This window comes from Manis pentadactyla, chromosome 13 (genome assembly GCF_030020395.1).
Source record: "Manis pentadactyla isolate mManPen7 chromosome 13, mManPen7.hap1, whole genome shotgun sequence".
Taxonomy (NCBI): Eukaryota; Metazoa; Chordata; class Mammalia; order Pholidota; family Manidae; genus Manis; species Manis pentadactyla.
In genome coordinates this window covers 4,047,983-4,063,946 of record NC_080031.1, presented here as the reverse complement: position 1 = coordinate 4,063,946, position 15,964 = coordinate 4,047,983, and the positions used below count along the sequence as shown (strand labels likewise).

At 54.5% G+C, this 15,964-nt stretch overlaps 1 protein-coding gene across 5 annotated transcripts in view; it reads left to right on the top strand.

Annotated features, from left to right (window-relative positions):
* SIK3 (SIK family kinase 3) overlaps nucleotides 1-15,379 on the top strand; it is a 235,806-nt gene extending 220,427 nt beyond the window's left edge. For 2 of the 5 annotated variants that reach the window (XM_036919835.2, XM_036919832.2), the window contains 6 exons: nucleotides 790-1,129; nucleotides 1,663-2,492; nucleotides 10,542-10,705; nucleotides 11,486-11,618; nucleotides 12,517-12,686; nucleotides 13,365-13,700. In XM_036919835.2, the coding sequence (XP_036775730.2) occupies nucleotides 790-1,129; nucleotides 1,663-2,492; nucleotides 10,542-10,705; nucleotides 11,486-11,618; nucleotides 12,517-12,674 (1,625 nt within the window). In that variant the 3' untranslated portion in view covers nucleotides 12,675-12,686; nucleotides 13,365-13,700. The other 3 variants (XM_036919834.2, XM_036919830.2, XM_036919831.2) reach the window with 2 other exon arrangements.
* The last annotated feature ends 585 nt before the right edge of the window (nucleotides 15,380-15,964 follow it).

Genomic DNA, 15,964 nt, shown 5'->3' with positions numbered 1-15,964 from the left:
TTCTGTATACATACCTCAGCTTTCTCAAGGGAAAATACGGATACTAAATGTATTTACCAAATACATACAAAGCCCTGGGAGCTATCTCTGGCAAAAAAATAGTTCTCAATAAAGGTCAACTGTTATTAGTATTTTTTAATAAAAACCCCCTCTACCTCCACCAAGTAAAAAGTTGCTACCAGAACCTTTCTTACTGCCATGCTCCATGTGGTTCTCCATCGTGTATGTGCGATCCTCTCCTGGGGGTGTTTAGACGGAAAATGAGTATCCCCTAATTGGTATGGGTCTTCAGAGACTAGCGCCCTGAGGATTTAGTATTCCAAAACCAGTAATCTCTTACAGATCGCCACACAGGAGCCCCGGGAGTTCTGAATTGGTCTCTAGGCCCTTCCTGCTCAGAGTGGGTCCCCCGACCAACATCAGCAGGAAAGGTAGAATCTCAGGTCCCATCCCGAACCTACTGAATTGGTATCTGCATTTTAGCAAGATCCCTGGGCTGTTTGTGTGTACATATGACTTTGAGAAACACTGCCCTAGCCCAGAGCTACTCAAAGAATAATCCACGGACCAGCTTTCAGGGCAATGTACTAGAAGTACAAATTCCTGGGCCCCCACCTGGGACCTAACCAAGATTCTGTGTTAGAGCCCAGGAGTCTGTGTTTTAACAAGTTTTCCAGATGACAAAGTGAAGTTTGAGATGCACCAGTTTGAGTCTCCTCTCTGGTGCCCACTGTTTCCAGCTGGAGGTGACCTGGGCCTTCGGTCACTCCGAGGTTCCTCTCCCCCCAGGTGCTGCGTCTCCCTCCCACTTTCAAGGCCTGCCCCCCCGCAGTGCAATCTTCCAGCAGCAGCCTGAGAACTGCTCCCCTCCTCCCACCGTGGCGCTCACCTGCCTGGGCATTCAGCAGCCCACCCAGTCCCAGCAGGTGACCGTCCAAGTGCAGGAGCCCGTTGACATGCTCAGCACTCTGCCAGGGGCGGCCGCAGGCCCTGCTGGGCGGGGCATCTCCATCAGCCCCAGTGCCAGCCAGGTCCCGATGCAGCACCGCGCCAACCTGATGGCCGCCTTCAGCTACGGACACCGACCCTTGTCCAAGCAGCTGAGTGCTGACAGCGCAGAGGCCCACAGGTAAGGCTGCCGCGTGTCACCAGCCTTCTGTGCAGGTGAGCAGGTGGGAGGAAGCCCAGTGACAGTGCAAGAGAGGAGGAGGGGAGGAGAATGAGCCAGACGGGGCTGTGAAATCAGAGCGGTGGGACTGGGGTAAACCAGAAACCTACCTACAGACTGAGGATCGAAATGCTAGTGAGGCTCAGGAGACTGACAGAGCTGCCTTACTGTCTGCAAAGAAGAAGACGGCCTAGGAGCAGGGCGCCCCCTGTTTTCTTTTAGGATTCTTTCTCTCCTTCACTCATTCTAAGAAACTGGTGCTTCTTAATAGTCCAAGTGATGTTGTAAACTAGGCTACATGGCTCAGTCCCTTGGAAGTCCCTGGACGAGCACATGAGAGGGCAGCAGGGATGGTGTGCACCCCACAAAGTGCCTGTCGCCCCGCAGTGCTCTGCCCGTGGGCTCCCCACCGAGGCAGAGAGTGGCTGCTCCCCAGGAGAGTCTAGCACGCTCGTTCCATGGACGCCGGCACTCACTCCCTTTTGTGTCTGCAGCTTGAACGCGAATCGGTTCTCCCCTGCTAACTACGACCAAGCGCATTTACACCCCCATCTGTTCTCGGACCAGTCCCGGGGTTCCCCCAGCAGCTACAGCCCCGCCCTGAAAGTCCCTCCACTTGACCAAGGTCCCAGCTTCCCTCCCAGCGCACACCAGCAGCCACCGCACTACACCACGTCGGCTCTGCAGCAGGCGCTGCTGTCCCCGACCCCGCCGGACTACACGAGGCACCAGCAGGTGCCCCACATCCTGCAGGGACTGCTCTCTCCCCGGCACTCGCTCGCCGGCCACTCGGACATTCGCCTGCCCCCGGCGGAGTTTGCGCAGCTCCTTAAGCGGCAACAGCGAGAGTACCAGGAATTGTTCAGGCATATGAGCCAGGGGGATGCTGGGGGCCTGGCTCCCGGACCTGGGGGACAGAGTATGGTGGAGCACCAGGCTTTACCGTTTCAAAGTACCGACTCGTATCACCACCACCGCCACACCAGCCCCCAGCATCTTCTACAAATCAGGGCGCAAGAATGTATCTCCCAGGTCTCGCCACCCGCCCCGGCCCACGGGTATGCTCACCAGCCGGCTGTCGTGCATCCAGAGAGCATGGAAGAGGAGTGCTCGTGTGAGGGCGCCAGGGACGGCTTTCCAGACAGGAAGAGTCCGAACCCAGTGACCAAAGGCTGCCATGACAGCCCCCTGCTCTTGAGCACTGGCAGACCCGGGGACCCTGAATCTTTACTGGGAACTGTGAGTCACGCACAGGACCTGGGGCTGCATCCCTTCCGCCATCAGCCAGCGGCTGCGTTCAGTAGGAGTAAGGTGTCCAGCCGAGGTAAGGGTCCCTTCTGAGTACAAATCCTGGGCCACTGTGCCCAATTTCAGTGAGCTCGGTGGTGTCACCTTTTTTCAGAGTACCTCGTCCTCTGTTCCTAGGAGAAAGTTCTGAAAAGGCCTTCAGGACTTTTTGGGGGAGAAGCATGTAGGAAGTGGGAGAAGGAGTCTGTTTTCAAAATAAAAAGTGATAGAAAATTGGCCCTGAGATAATGCAGTCAGTGAGACTACCCCCACTTCTCATGTTCATACTGTGGTTTTTTGGAATCCAGCATTTCCTGTCATCAGACTTTAGACTGTCAGCTAACTTTAAGTTCTTCTGCAACAGAGCAAGTCAGCCAGTGCTAAGGAAACGTGACTCAGAGTATATAGTGTTGGGCCAGGGGTCCAGGCACCTGTGGTCTGGACCTGCCTCGGTTGGGAGCGCTGTGACCTTGTCATTTACACCCTGAGGTCGTTGGTTTCCTTCTCCGTGAAAGAGGGGCAGGAGGCCTAATGATGGTGCTTCGCGGAGTCCTTGGGCAGATGAAAACATGTGTGTGTGTGTGTGTGTGTGTGTGTGTGTGTGTTTACATGGTATGTGGCATGTATGAGAGAGAAGCACTTGGTGTAAACGTGAGGCGCTGCCATCACTCCAGTCACGTCGCTAAGAGCCAGATCCAGCACAGCACCCCAGGGGGCTGCGGCACCTCGCTTCGCATTACTTTATAATGAGTGGGACGTCCATTTCCATGCCGAGGGCTCAGACTACCATCAGAAAGCGTTACTCATAGCATGGGAGCACTCACCCTAGACGGAATCTGGACTGGCATCCCCCCTTCCTCCGGGGACCGTGACAGCTGAGTATCCCTGAGGTATACAGCCCTGCAGCCGGGCCTGTCCCCCACCCTCCCTTCTCGGGACTGCCTGCCTCTGCAGTCCTAGCCTGTAAACCCAGCACAGGACACCCAGCCCGTAGGGGACCGGGGACCGTGGCATGGAGCAGGGTGGAAGGCCTTGCTCTGAGTCAGTTCGTGTGAAGACGGCTTGGGGTTTTCAGGTGGTGCTTGTTACGCACAGGAGGGACATGTGCTTGTATGTGACACCAGCTAAGCTTGGGCTTTTGAACAGGTCGGTGCCATTCCACCCACCAGTCTGCACCCGTCGGACGTACTGTGGCCGCCGTATTTGTAGCTGGACACAGGGTGGTTGCAGGTTTCAGAACCAGTTCTTGTGGGGTGGCTGACAGTCCGGAATGTTTAGGCCAGGGTGGGGGACAGCCTAAGAACCGCCATGCCTATCAGGTGGAAGAAGGGGTTAGACTTTTCTGGGTACATGTTACGGGCCAGAACCAAGATCAGGATAGAAGTCGCAGCGAGTTTCAACTTGCTGTGAAAGATCTCTGTAAGAACTTTCCAGAACAGGCCGCCACGACAGCCTGGGAGCCTCCTGTCTCTGCAGGTGTTCTGGCAGAGGCGGAGTGATGGTGGTGTGGACCTGTGGAAAAGCTTCCATCAGCTTAGCCTATGGTAGTGAGCGTGAACAGGAGGCGGCCTGCTGATGTTCCCAATGAGACAACCGAGGCACAGATGCGTGGTAGGGGTGCAGCCCCTAAGTGGCATCCAGACCCGAGTTTCTCCGCTCCCTCCAGCAGGTGCTCCTGATCACGGCCTGGTGTGCCAGGCACCAAGGAAAGAGCAATGGTGGGCAAGAGGGTATGCTCCCCGTGCCCCCCACCCTGGTGGTCATGTGTTAAAACACCGTTGGAACTGTTTTTCTTCAAAAATTGCTCTTCAGCACTCTCCCTCCTGTGTGACGCGTAGGTACAGAAAGGTTGGAGGGCTTGAGTGTGCCTGTGTCCCGGCGCTGTCACAGGAACCCCCTCTCAGCGGGCTTGCGAGTCTTTCTAGTAGCCGTGGAAGGCACCAGCTGAGGGGGAGCTCGTTCCCAGCCCCAGGGACGGGGCAGGCTCCTAGCGGCGGGTGGCTCTGATGGATGGGTCTTGGTGGATGAAGGCATTTTGCCCTTGGGGTTTGGTGGAGAAGCATCAGGAGAGACCAGTGGGTAAGAGGGTCTCAGGGATGTTCGGGGGGAAAAGCCAAAGCAAGCAGGCGTGGTCGGCTGTGAGTGTGGTGCACAGAAGGAGTCAGTAGAGGCTGAGGGCAGAGGTTTTCTGAAGTCCAGGCTATGATGCAGACCCGGCTGCAATGTGTCACAGGATAGGTGGCACCCTGCCCAGTTCTCCTGGCAGTTTTAAATCGGCACAGTCCTGTTGGTCAGCCTGGCCAGCCCCCTCCTGTGCATCTGAGGCTCCCGCCTCAGGGTCAGGGTCCCTTTGACAGGCCTCCCCTGCCTCTTCCGGAGCTGATGTCCATGCCTCTGTCCCCCCTCTTCCCTCGCCCACCTTCTTACATCCATGGCCATCACCGCCATCGTCCCCTACAAACGTCGCTTCCGCTTTCTGGAAGAATCGAGCCATAGTATCTCCCTGAAGGTTTCTGCCCTGTCCCTGCCTCGTCACTCGTTTTGGCCGTGTCTTACCCCAGAGTCTTCTTTCTCCTTAGATCTTTGTGCCTGGCTGTCGGCGGGAGCTTTTCTGGAGGCTGTCACTGCAGCCCCTGCCTGCCAGTGGGCTGTGGGGGTGTTCGTTTTCTCCCTTCCTCCTGCCCAGCGTACCCTAAACTTATTCTTTAACGGAGCCACCGAGTAGGCCTTTTCTGGCTCTAGTGCTGTCCGCTTCTCTTCTCACACCCACTTTGTGACGCTTGGACCACACATACAAATAGCTTCGGCGAGTAAAGCCACAAGCTTATTACTGTGTGAATTTAGAACCCAGTGTAGAGAAATGTGATAGAGACATGAGGAGGGAAGGGTACTGATGGGGAAGCCCACTGATGCTCAAGAGTTCAAAGCCCTGGGGGGCTGCACGTCACGACTGCGTGTGCACAGTGATGCCGTGTCCTGGGGCGCCCCTGTGGTCCTTACCTTAGATAGCGGGAGCAGGCGCTGTGACTGGGGGCCTGCCGTGCGACCTCTCTTCTTTTAAGTAATGAGGATATTAAGCTAAATGCTCCCTAAGAGCGGAATTAATGTTTGTAGTACATCCACCCCATGCCCAATGCTCTCAGCTCAGTGGCTCCCCTGTTTTTCACAACCACCCTAGGATCTGTGTGTTACGGCCCCTTTTACAAAAGACACCATAGCTTCATCATCGCTTCCTGCCTTAACTTGACTCCATTCTATTCTTTTGAAAACTTAAGACCTCACAGTTTTACCTTACCAAAGAATCATCATTCTACACCCCAACCACCCTTCAGGCAGAGGAGGGGAATTCATACTTGTTTATCTCTGGACAGAGGAATGCCTGCAGTTGCCTATAACCGTGCCTCCATCTCTGAGAATTTACATACCAGTTGCAAAACACTCGATATCCATGATAGGCAGATTCAGCAGAACCTGTGCAGTGACTGGGTTGCATGAAGCTAGATTGCTGGTGCTGTGCGGAATGCAGGGGCGAGCAGGTGAAGCACCTGCCCTCAGTGAGCTTAAACTCTGCTGGGGGAAGGACGACCAGCTCACAAACAGCCTTGATGTGCGGCGTGAGGGAGTGAGTGCTACAGAGGTGCAGCTGTGGAGAGGGCTGATGGGAGGACTTTCTCAAGGCTGGGTGAAGAGGGATCGCTGGTGTTAGTCCAGAAAATTAAATGCCGTCATATCAGTGTCCGTGGCTCCCTATTTCCTTCATGGCTGTTCGCCACCAGTCAGTATGGGGCCAGGCACAGCCAGAGTACCGGGCAGGCAGCATGCCCCAGGTCGCTCCAGATGCACAGAGCTTCAGGGCCACGCGTGCCCCGTGCTGCATACCACTGCAGAAGTAGAAATAGGGTTTATCTTCCTACTCTAGTATTACACTTGCTTTTTTTTTTACTTTGCAAATAAATAAATACAACCAGTTAACATAGTGATATTGCCAACTTGAATCACAAAGAAAAGCACATCCTCTGCTCTGAGCTTTAGCGCTGTTAGTGGACTGCAGGCCCCCTAGAGGGGTAAATTGATGACAGACTGGGAGAGTTTGCCCCTCAGAACCTTCAAGAGGAATATGTACATGTCACTTATTCTCATTTTCTCTTAAAACTCAGTAAATGTGAAAGGACAAGTAAACATTGAAAGATCAACAGGGAGTTGTGCAAGCTGCCCCGAGTTGCCTGGGTGGGCGTGCGGTGTGCACTGGGTCCGTTCGTGCGTGTCCCGCCTGCCTGGCCGGCCGATGGTCCTCCCCTCTGTGCTGTTGAGACCTCTCTTTGCTAAATCCCCAAGAATCCTGCTCTCCCAAGTCCTCCTCCGTTATTTAACTGCCCTTCGGTGAGCCTGACTATTCCTCCAGCTGCTGAATTGGCATAAAGGACGCCAAATGGTGAGCCTGAATTTCCTGTCCCCTGGTCAGTGGGTTGGTCTGCTTGCCACCCACACCCAAGCTGGTCAGCCAGTCTCATCTAGAGAGTGTCACAGATGACTTGTAGACGCACAACTCAGCGTTCTTACCAAACACAATACCTGGACGGGCCTTTAGAGTTTATTAAAGACCCTTTCACATGTGTTGTCTTTTGAGCACCTAAACAACTCATTTTTCAGACAGGGAAACAGATTAGGAGAGATTAAATGATTTATGCAGGTTCATACTTTCTGTTGGTGGATAGAGCTAGATCCTGACTTCAAGTTTTCTGATTCCCTGGGCTTGTATTATATCCCTTCCTTTACGCCTCCGTACCTCCCATGCCACACCTTCCAAGTGTAAGGTATCTGCCAAGTGAGACGCCAGCCCTTCCGGGTCTCTGACCTGTGGATTGTGCTGAAGCTTAAAACAGACAGAGGCCTGGTTTGACACCCAACTCCCATTAATACACTTCCTTTTCTTCTAGTTTTTAACTTGCATTGCTTCTCCTAAACCAGCAGCTGCTTCTCTGGAAGTTAAAGTTTCAGGAACTCATTTGCTCACTCACGTCCAGGGAGGTCATCCCCGACGCTCTGGAGGCAGCGGCCTGCGATGCAGTGTCTCCTGGGCAGCCTGTCACCTGGCTCGGTGGGCCCGACCCTCTCAGAAATACTGCCTCCGAGGTGGCTATTAGTGATAGCAGTCTTTGCTGAGCTCTTAGTGTCCCATGCACTAGTAAGCACTTTACAAGTCCTGCTTTCTGGATAATGAGTGAGATCAGGCCACCTGCCTGAGACCCCACTCCTCCAGAACCCTGTAAGGCCAGGACTCCAGCCCAGGCTGCCCGAGCCCAGTGCCTGTGCTCATGAGCTCTCGGCTGGGGACCTGGGACAGCTCTCTGCACGGTTTCGCAAGCATCAGCTTCTCGGTCTTGGCGGCACAGTCAGGTGTGTGGACACCAGACCTGAAGGCTAGGAAGAGGGCCGATGAGAATGGGACCCGCACAACCTTCCCAAAGGCAGGGCCAAACGGAGGGTGGGTGTTTGGGTTTAGAGAAACCCCATTCTCAGGAATAAAAATAAACTTTAAAAAGTGAGCGAGAAGGAGATAGCATACGTACCAAGCACCCACACGATGCCTCTCCGAGGTGGGGTGGGCTAAATCTCAGGAAGTGGGATTGTACATTTGTTAGCTGTGCTGTCTCCTGCCTGACAGCGGTCCTCTAAGGATCTGTAAATGGGAGCTCTCACTTCTGTCTGCGGGGGAGCAGGAAGGTACAACTGATGAGATTTGCATCTGACTCTATGATCCAGAAAAAAGAACCCCAAGGAACTGTGTGTTCGCTGCCAAGATGGCAGAAAGTGTGGCTGTCAGAGCAGGGCACAGAGGCATTAGAAAATGCTTTGAAAAAGTAAGAAGTGGCTTTTCATGTTGCTTCTTGGCAAAGCAGATCAGAGGGCTGCACCACTTCCTGCTGGTGGTTTCTCTGTGGCCCTGGGGCCTGCACATGAGCTGTGCCTGCTGAGGGGAACTGGGCCGGGTGCATAAGATGGGCAGCTAACCCTACAGTCAAGTCCTGCCTGGCGGGGACTTGCTTTAGCTCCCTTCGGCCTCTGACATTCAGCCTCAGTGGCAGCAGAGCTGGCTTCTGGCTGGCCCTCTGACCTCTTTTGCAGAGAACTTCCCATACCTTTCTCATTTGCCTTCATCCTTGGTGGTCGGGAAGCCCCCCTCCTGTGTCCGTGAGGATGTTGTGCGTGGCCACAGCAGGCATGCCAGGCAGTCCCTCTCCATTCCCCTCCTACCTCAGCCCCTAAGGCCTGGCCTAACCATCTAACCATGATGGTTAGTGGAGGCCATTTGAATATGGAGACCCAAAGCCCTTTACCCAACACTCAAGCAGTACGTTTTACTTTCCTTATTCAAATATATACTGGAATGGTACTGTTAGCATTAGGGCTGTGTTTCCTATTAAATTTTTTTTTAAAAACCTGGTTTCACCAAGGAAGAGTTCATCAAGAGATAAGCATTAATTGCCAAGGAGCTTTAACCCAAAACAGCCAAGCAAACAAAACACATGTTCAAGTGCCAGGCTCTCTAAGAGTGGAGGCACATGCCTCCGGGAGGATTCTGTCAACGTGGGTGTGGTTCCAAGGATGGTCAGGAAGAGCTGTTCGCCCTCTCAACTCCTCTTTCTCCAAAATCCAGTCCCTAGGGTTGCCTGTCTCTGATAGGACATTAACCCATATTAAGAGGGCATTTCTTAATATCATTTAAAGATATAATTACTAATACTGGGTATAGGACAATGTTGTGTATGTATAGAACACTGAAGCCTCAGACATGCATAAGGTATGATCTTATCCTTCAAGGACTTACAGTCTAGTGTGAATGATTAAGACAAGCACACAGTTGAACATGGTGCCAGGAATAATGGCAGAGTAATCAGCGTCCGGTAAAGTCTTCTGATGTTTAAGGGAAGAAAAGGTCTATTTCTGTTTGGAAGGGAAAGTTGCATGAAGACGGCTAACAGGCGAGCTGGACCTAGAAGGCGAGCCTGTTTGGACTGGCAGGAATGGAATCTGCATCTCCAAGGAGAGGGGGCAGCGGGGCAGACGCGTAGTGAACGGGTGACAGGGTTAAGTGGCCCACGGACTAGAGCGCAGAACGTGGGGAGAGGAGTGGAGGTACTCAGTGGAAGACAGGCTGGGACGGTGTCGCAAAAAGGAGGTGTTCGGGCTACCCTGTAGAAAAATTGATCTTTGTGGTGGTAGAGGGATGGTCAGGAGGAGGCTGGTGTAGAAATCCAGGCAAGAGGTTAAGAGGGCTTTCACAGAAGTGGTGAGATTGGAAAAAGAGGGACTGAAATGACCAGCGTCGTGGAGGTAGATTCGCGTAATGAAGGTAAGTAAGGAATGAAGGAGTAAGGAATGAAGCCCACTTCCAGAAGATGAGGAATATAGCACAGGAGAAGTGATGAATTTAGAATTGGACATGTTAAATGTTAGATGTTGATTCACCATCCAGGGAAAGATACCTAGTAAACAGCTGGAACTATGGATCTGGAGCTTAAAAGGGCATTTTGGTAATTCTTTATGTAGAGGCAATATGGTTGAAGCCATGAAAATAGATGCTGTTGCCAGTTAAGTGGGGAGGGAAAGAAGGTCAAGGACAAAAATGTAGATTGGAGGAGCCACGAAAGGAGTTTGGAGCAGCAGTTCAAGTAAGAGAGGAGAGGACCAGGGTGGTACCCTGGGGGGCTCCGGGAGCAGAGAGAAAGCGTCCACAGAGTGGACACCATCCACCAGGTGCGAGGTTCCTGGAGGCGTTGGGAATGATTCTGACGTACGTCTAGGCTTGGGAGCATAGCTCTGTCAGATCACAGAGAAATGGGGGGAAAACAAAGAGGCGCTGTGTTCCAGCCACCGCCAGCATGTGGGGTTTTCTCCTAAGGATATGATCTGCCCGTAGGGAGGCTCCTATTTGCTGTCAGACTTAGGGCGGCCAGGCTGGCCCAGGCCCCTCAGCACCATCACCAGCTGGCTGGTCCTCGCTGTCACTCAGCGCCCCATCAAAGAAATGACGGCACTGGGAGAAACCTCGGTCTGCTGATCCTGTTTTGCTGTGTCTCCCCAGAGTCTGTCATAGGGAACTGCAGGGATAGAAGTTCTCCAGGACAAGCAGTGGGGCCGCCAGACCACAGTGGACTTGGGTACCCAGCACGCCCCTCAGTCAGTGAGCACCACCGGCCCCGGGCCCTGCAGAGACACCACACGATCCAGAACAGCGACGATGCTTACGTATGTCCTCAGGAGTGGGATACCAGTCCCAACCTGCACACAGAACTTAGAACTACTCCCCCATTCTTCTCGGCCAGCGGCCAGCGCCCCCTGGGAACTGTGGGGGCATGTCTGTGACCCGTTGTCAGTCCCCGCCTCCCGCAGAACCCATGGAACCTCTGGTCGAGCAAGGCTGAGGGATCAGAATAGCTGCTGTCGGCGCCTCCACCCTCAGTCACTGAACTCCCTAAACCGTGTAAACTCATGCCCGGGCACATGAACCCTTAGATGCCTGGTTCATTTCCTGGCAGCCACACTGCACTTCCTCAGACCATGGGAGCTCCTCTGGCTTATTAGCAAAGCTTTGCTTTCCAGGGCACATTCCTAGGGCAGCTTTGTCAGATTCAGTGGCAGCTAGCCACATGTAACTATTCAAATTTAAATGCATTTAAAATGAAATAAAATAAAAAATTTAGTTCAGACGTACTAGTCAGATTTCTAGTGCTCAACAGCCGCTTGTGGCTAGTGGCTCTGTCTTGGACGGGGCAGAAACAGAACCTTCCACCCTTGTAAAGTGCACTGTGCTCAGACAGACTCCTCGCGGCACAGGGGCCTGGCCTGGGGAGGCCCGGGAGGTGCCAAGGGCATTTGCCCACCAGCAGTCACCGTGCCCCCACCGGCTCCGTGGTGGGGGCTAGGAGGGCACCCTCTGCCTAGGCTCTTCTAGAGGGAGGAGCTGTCACTTGCTGAGCGTGGCACATGTCTGGGTTCCTTACTTCTTCTCCTGATTGTTTTCTGCAGGTGCAGCTGGATAACTTGCCAGGAATGAGTCTCGTGGCTGGAAAGGCACTTAGTTCCGCCAGGATGTCAGATGCGGTTCTCAGTCAGTCCTCACTCATGGGAAGCCGGCAGTTCCAGGATGGGGAGGACGAGGGTAAGGGGCCCGACACACAGGGCACCCCAGAGAGGTTCCCAGATGGGCCCCCACACCGTCTTCACCACGACTGCTCCCCTCTTCTGTGTAAAGCCACAGCATCCCCAAGGGGTTCTGGACACAAATCCCGTTCCTCCTCCTCTCCCACCCCGTGTGAGTGTGTAAAGGAGACGTGTTCTCGGTGAGTGCAGGCTGTCACATCTCTCTTCGTAATGCTTTGGTGAGATGCTCCTTAATAACTACTTCTCTGGTTCCGATTAGAGCATTGTGACCTAAGGGAATATTTCTGCCTCTTCTTAGAACCAGTAAAGGGAGGGAGGGTATCAGAATAGATAAAAAGCGTAGGCCTTGGAACGGCCTGGCCCGCAGCAAGTCCTGGCTCTGCGCTGCGAGACTTCCCTCCCCAGACTCCGCAGGCGAGGGGGGCTCTTCCCTTCCTGAGCCCCAGGGTCGTCCTCTGCAAAGCGGCACGAGCAATAGGGCCTGTATCTTAGGTTGAGCTGCGTGCGTTAACTGTCTTGGTGAGTTTCAAGTGCTTAAAGCAAGTTCTGGGACAGAGCGTGCCAGTAACCAGTGTCTGCTAGCAGTAGAATTGTCTTCTCCCCCAAAAGGAAGGTCTTTCTCAAGGAGCAGTGCTCCATCTGCCCCCCCAGTGGTCAAGGTGCTTGACGGGAGGAGACAGGGAAGGAAAAGGGGAAATCGCAGCACTTCGGGACCGCAGGGAGAATCCTGGCCCAGCCCACAGTCCCTCAGCACACGGAGGCCTGCTGCGAGCCGGGATTCAGGGCAGGAGGCAGGCAGCGCGGTGCTCAGACTCCTCTTCCTCCCCTCCCCCTCCCCCTTGCCCACCTACCTGCCAGCTCCCTGCAGATCTCACCTGTCCTTTCTGGTCTTGCAGGATGTGGGGAGAGTCTGGTGGGTCACGAGCACCCAGGCCTGCCTGATGGAAGCCAGCACGTCGGCTCCTCTTGCTATGCGTCCACATGCATCACAGACATTCTGCTCAGCTACAAGCACCCCGAGGTCTCCTTCAGCATGGAGCAGGCTGGCGTGTAACAGGAATGCAGAGTGAGTAGCACCCTGGCCAGGGCCCAGCCGGCGCCAGCTCCCACCGGGAGGTTCCTCTGTACCACCACTGGCCGTGAAGTCAACAACGCTCCTCTTACCCTCGCTGTCCTCGTGTCTTCCTGCTCTGTCGTTAAGCACTGGGCTGGTTGCTTTTGGGGTGTAGGTAACCGGCGCGCGGAGGAAATGCTGGCACTGTGCCTTGGTTTAATGATGGGGGGTAAGCCACATGTGTTCAGATACCACCGCTTTTGTAGCGGCAGTGAGTGAGCCACGGCTTCAGGTCTGGCCAGGTAATAAGGATAGGAGGCATCCTTGAAATCCATCCCAAAGGATGACATCCAGCAAGAAAATGTGTCCAGCCATGTTTATAAGGCTGTGCTGCAAGTAGACTATTCCAGGCAAGGGGAGCTATGTGATCAGAGGCACGCAGCGGAAAGCAAACGGACCAGCATGGCTGGAGCGGTGCCTAAACGTACATAGCAGGTAGCTTTGGTTCTGTTGACGAGCTCTTGGACAGGAAGACGTGGTGAAAGTTCAGCCATCCGGCAGACCCACATCAGGGCCTCTGTGTGGCAGACCCTGTATGCCTGAGGTCAAGGGAGCCGGCTGCAGTTTTTGTTCTCACTTGGCTGTCTGAGTCTTTGCAGACTAACTCTCCCCCACTGCGCTCTGTTGCAGGGCCGTGTGGGAATGAGAAGGCGGGCCTCGCAGCATGGCGCCAGACTGCACTGCCCTCCACCGGAGTGTCCTGGCCCCCTTCCTCGCCTTTGGCCCGTCAGTGTGCTGTTCTGGGCTCGAGGGGTTTTGCTGTGTTTGCTCGTATGACCAAGTCACAGAGGGAAAAACGGGGTGTCCGTGCCGGCCGCCCTCTTGAGAGCGTGGTCGGCATCCAAGTGGCGGTGTGTTGGCCTGGGTGTGCTGTTCTGGTTCTGTTGACGGGCGGTGTTTCCCTTCTCTCTCTCTCTCTCTCTCACTCTCTCTCCCCCTCCCTCCCTCTCCCATCTGTCTTCCTCCTTTCTTTTTTTGAAACAGATGAGCAAAGCAGTTAGACTTCCGAGGCCCGGGGAGCCAGAGCCGTGTGCCGCCTCAGCCCCCCGGCCCCCGGCACAGCGCCCCGCCTTCTCCGCGCTGCTCTCCCCCAGGGGCACGTTCTCAGGGGCAGCACCCTCTGGGACCTTAGAGGCTAGGGAAGGGGAGAGCGGCAGGGGTGATGGCCCTGGCACTCGGAGAGGAGCATGGGAGACCCCAAGCCTGGGACCCGGGGAGGTCTTCACTGCCGGGATCCGCTGAAAAGCATGTGGGGCCCAGCCGAGGTCACATCAGCATGTCCGCGTGGAGGCTGAGTGCGGCCGGCTACACTGTCTCGTTGGGAGCCTTCTCTTCGGTGTCTAACTGAGCCCCCACCCCCCTTGTCACCTGGAAAGACGCCTTTACCGTCGTGCCGGTCCTACCCACGGACGGAACACCCCCTGGCGCACCCCGCTGTCCCCTTTCATCCCTCCTCCCGCGTTGTGGTGTCGAGAGGATTGTCCTTGCGGCACAGGCCCTGCTTTCCCCTTTCGGCCTCCGCGTCCCAGGCGGGAAGAGCGGGAGGTTGTCTTGGGCCCCTGCCTGCCCTCACCTCCTCCTCCCTCCCTGGGCATCCTCAGCCCCTGTTTTAATTCTTGATCATGTAGGAATTGTTTTTGGTAAATGTTGATATATTGTTATTATTATTATTGTTAATATTATTAATAAATGAAAACAAAAGGATTTTTGTTTAAAAGAGAAACGTTTAACCAGATTCTGTTCTATTTGGATTGTGACTTGCACCTTTGGTTCAAAGTATTTTATTTAGACATGGTAACTGTAAACAGTTCTGACTTGTGCCAGTGACAGACGTCGTGGGCGCCTCCCCGGCTGAAGCAGTGCGCACGCTCTGGCTCGTTGGTGTCCTTCCCGTTACTTCCTTCACTGTTAGAAACCAAAGTCTCCTCCGCTGGCTTGGGGCTGCCAGGACCTGGGCATCTCCTTCGAGCTTCAAAAAAAGAAAGAGACGTTAAATATTGTGACTCTTGATCCCTTTATCTGGGAAGGGAGAGTAGAAGGTCCCCAGGCCCCTCCTAGCCTCTCGTCCTGTATCCACAGAGGAAAGCAGGTGCCCAGCATGGCCGTCCTGGGCGCTGCTCCCAGGAGCCCCCCGCAGCTCGTCCTTCTCGCTGACACGGCAGCTCAGCCCCTGCACCCAGTATCCCGAGTGGATTTCTGCAATGCAAGAGCCTTTCTCGGGGTCTGGCCCGTGTTCCCATGGTCCCCAGTCTCCCCCCTCGCTTGGTGGGCCGCCAGCTACTGCCCAGGAGGCGGCTGCTGTTTGACTCCTCTGGACCTGTTGGGACCCTGACACCCCCACCGCCTGGCCCCCACGCACGCCCGGCCTGTTGTGTTTACATGGCACTGTACGGTGGGAGAGCCGGGAGAGCTGACTGCCGTGGCCAGCAGCCGCCAGACGGCAGCCAGCGAGCCTCCTGACCGTGCCATCTTGAGAACTACACTTTGAAAAAAACCATTGCTTCGTATTGTAGTAGCCAACGTGCGCAGTGTATGTTGAATGTATATGAATATACTTTCCTATTTCTGTTCTTTGAAAGTGTCAGAAGTATTTTTCTTTCTCATTTATGTTAAACTAAAAAAGAATTAAAAAATCTCCAGACCCAGTTGCAGTGAGACCTTTAGTCCTTTTTCTGGTGGGCGCTCGCAGCTCAGAGATCTGGTCGGGCAGCAGGGGATTGTCAAGGTTCAGGCCTGATCATGATCTTTGGTTGATGCATCATTGGCCTTGTGGTTCAGACTCTGGTTGGGAGAAGCATCCGGGGGCTGGGAGCTGGGACGCTGGCGGCTGGAGTGGCCACCAGTGTCGGGTGGGGCTCTGAGCCACCCACTATCTCAGCCCGCCTTGAGAAGCTAGCGTTCTCTGGGAGCCGGCGTCCCCAGGCACCCAGCTTGGACTCTGCCCCCTCAGAGGGAACAACCGGCTTTGCTGAGTTGGATGAAAAACGGATTCCTTGAAAGGAACCTAGGGCCTAATGACCGGGGCCTTTATGAGGTCACTCCAGTCAGCCCAGTGGTGTCTGGGTAAGTGTTAGCAGAGAGAGGGCACTTTTCCTACAGCTCTGTTTCCTGACCCCCGGCCTCCAAAGGGTAGGGTAGAATTTCCAGCAAGGCCCCAGGCATGGCTGAGCGATAGCTGATGGAAAGGTCTTCGATGAAGAAAGATTACTGAAGCTGGAAATACTGTGTTT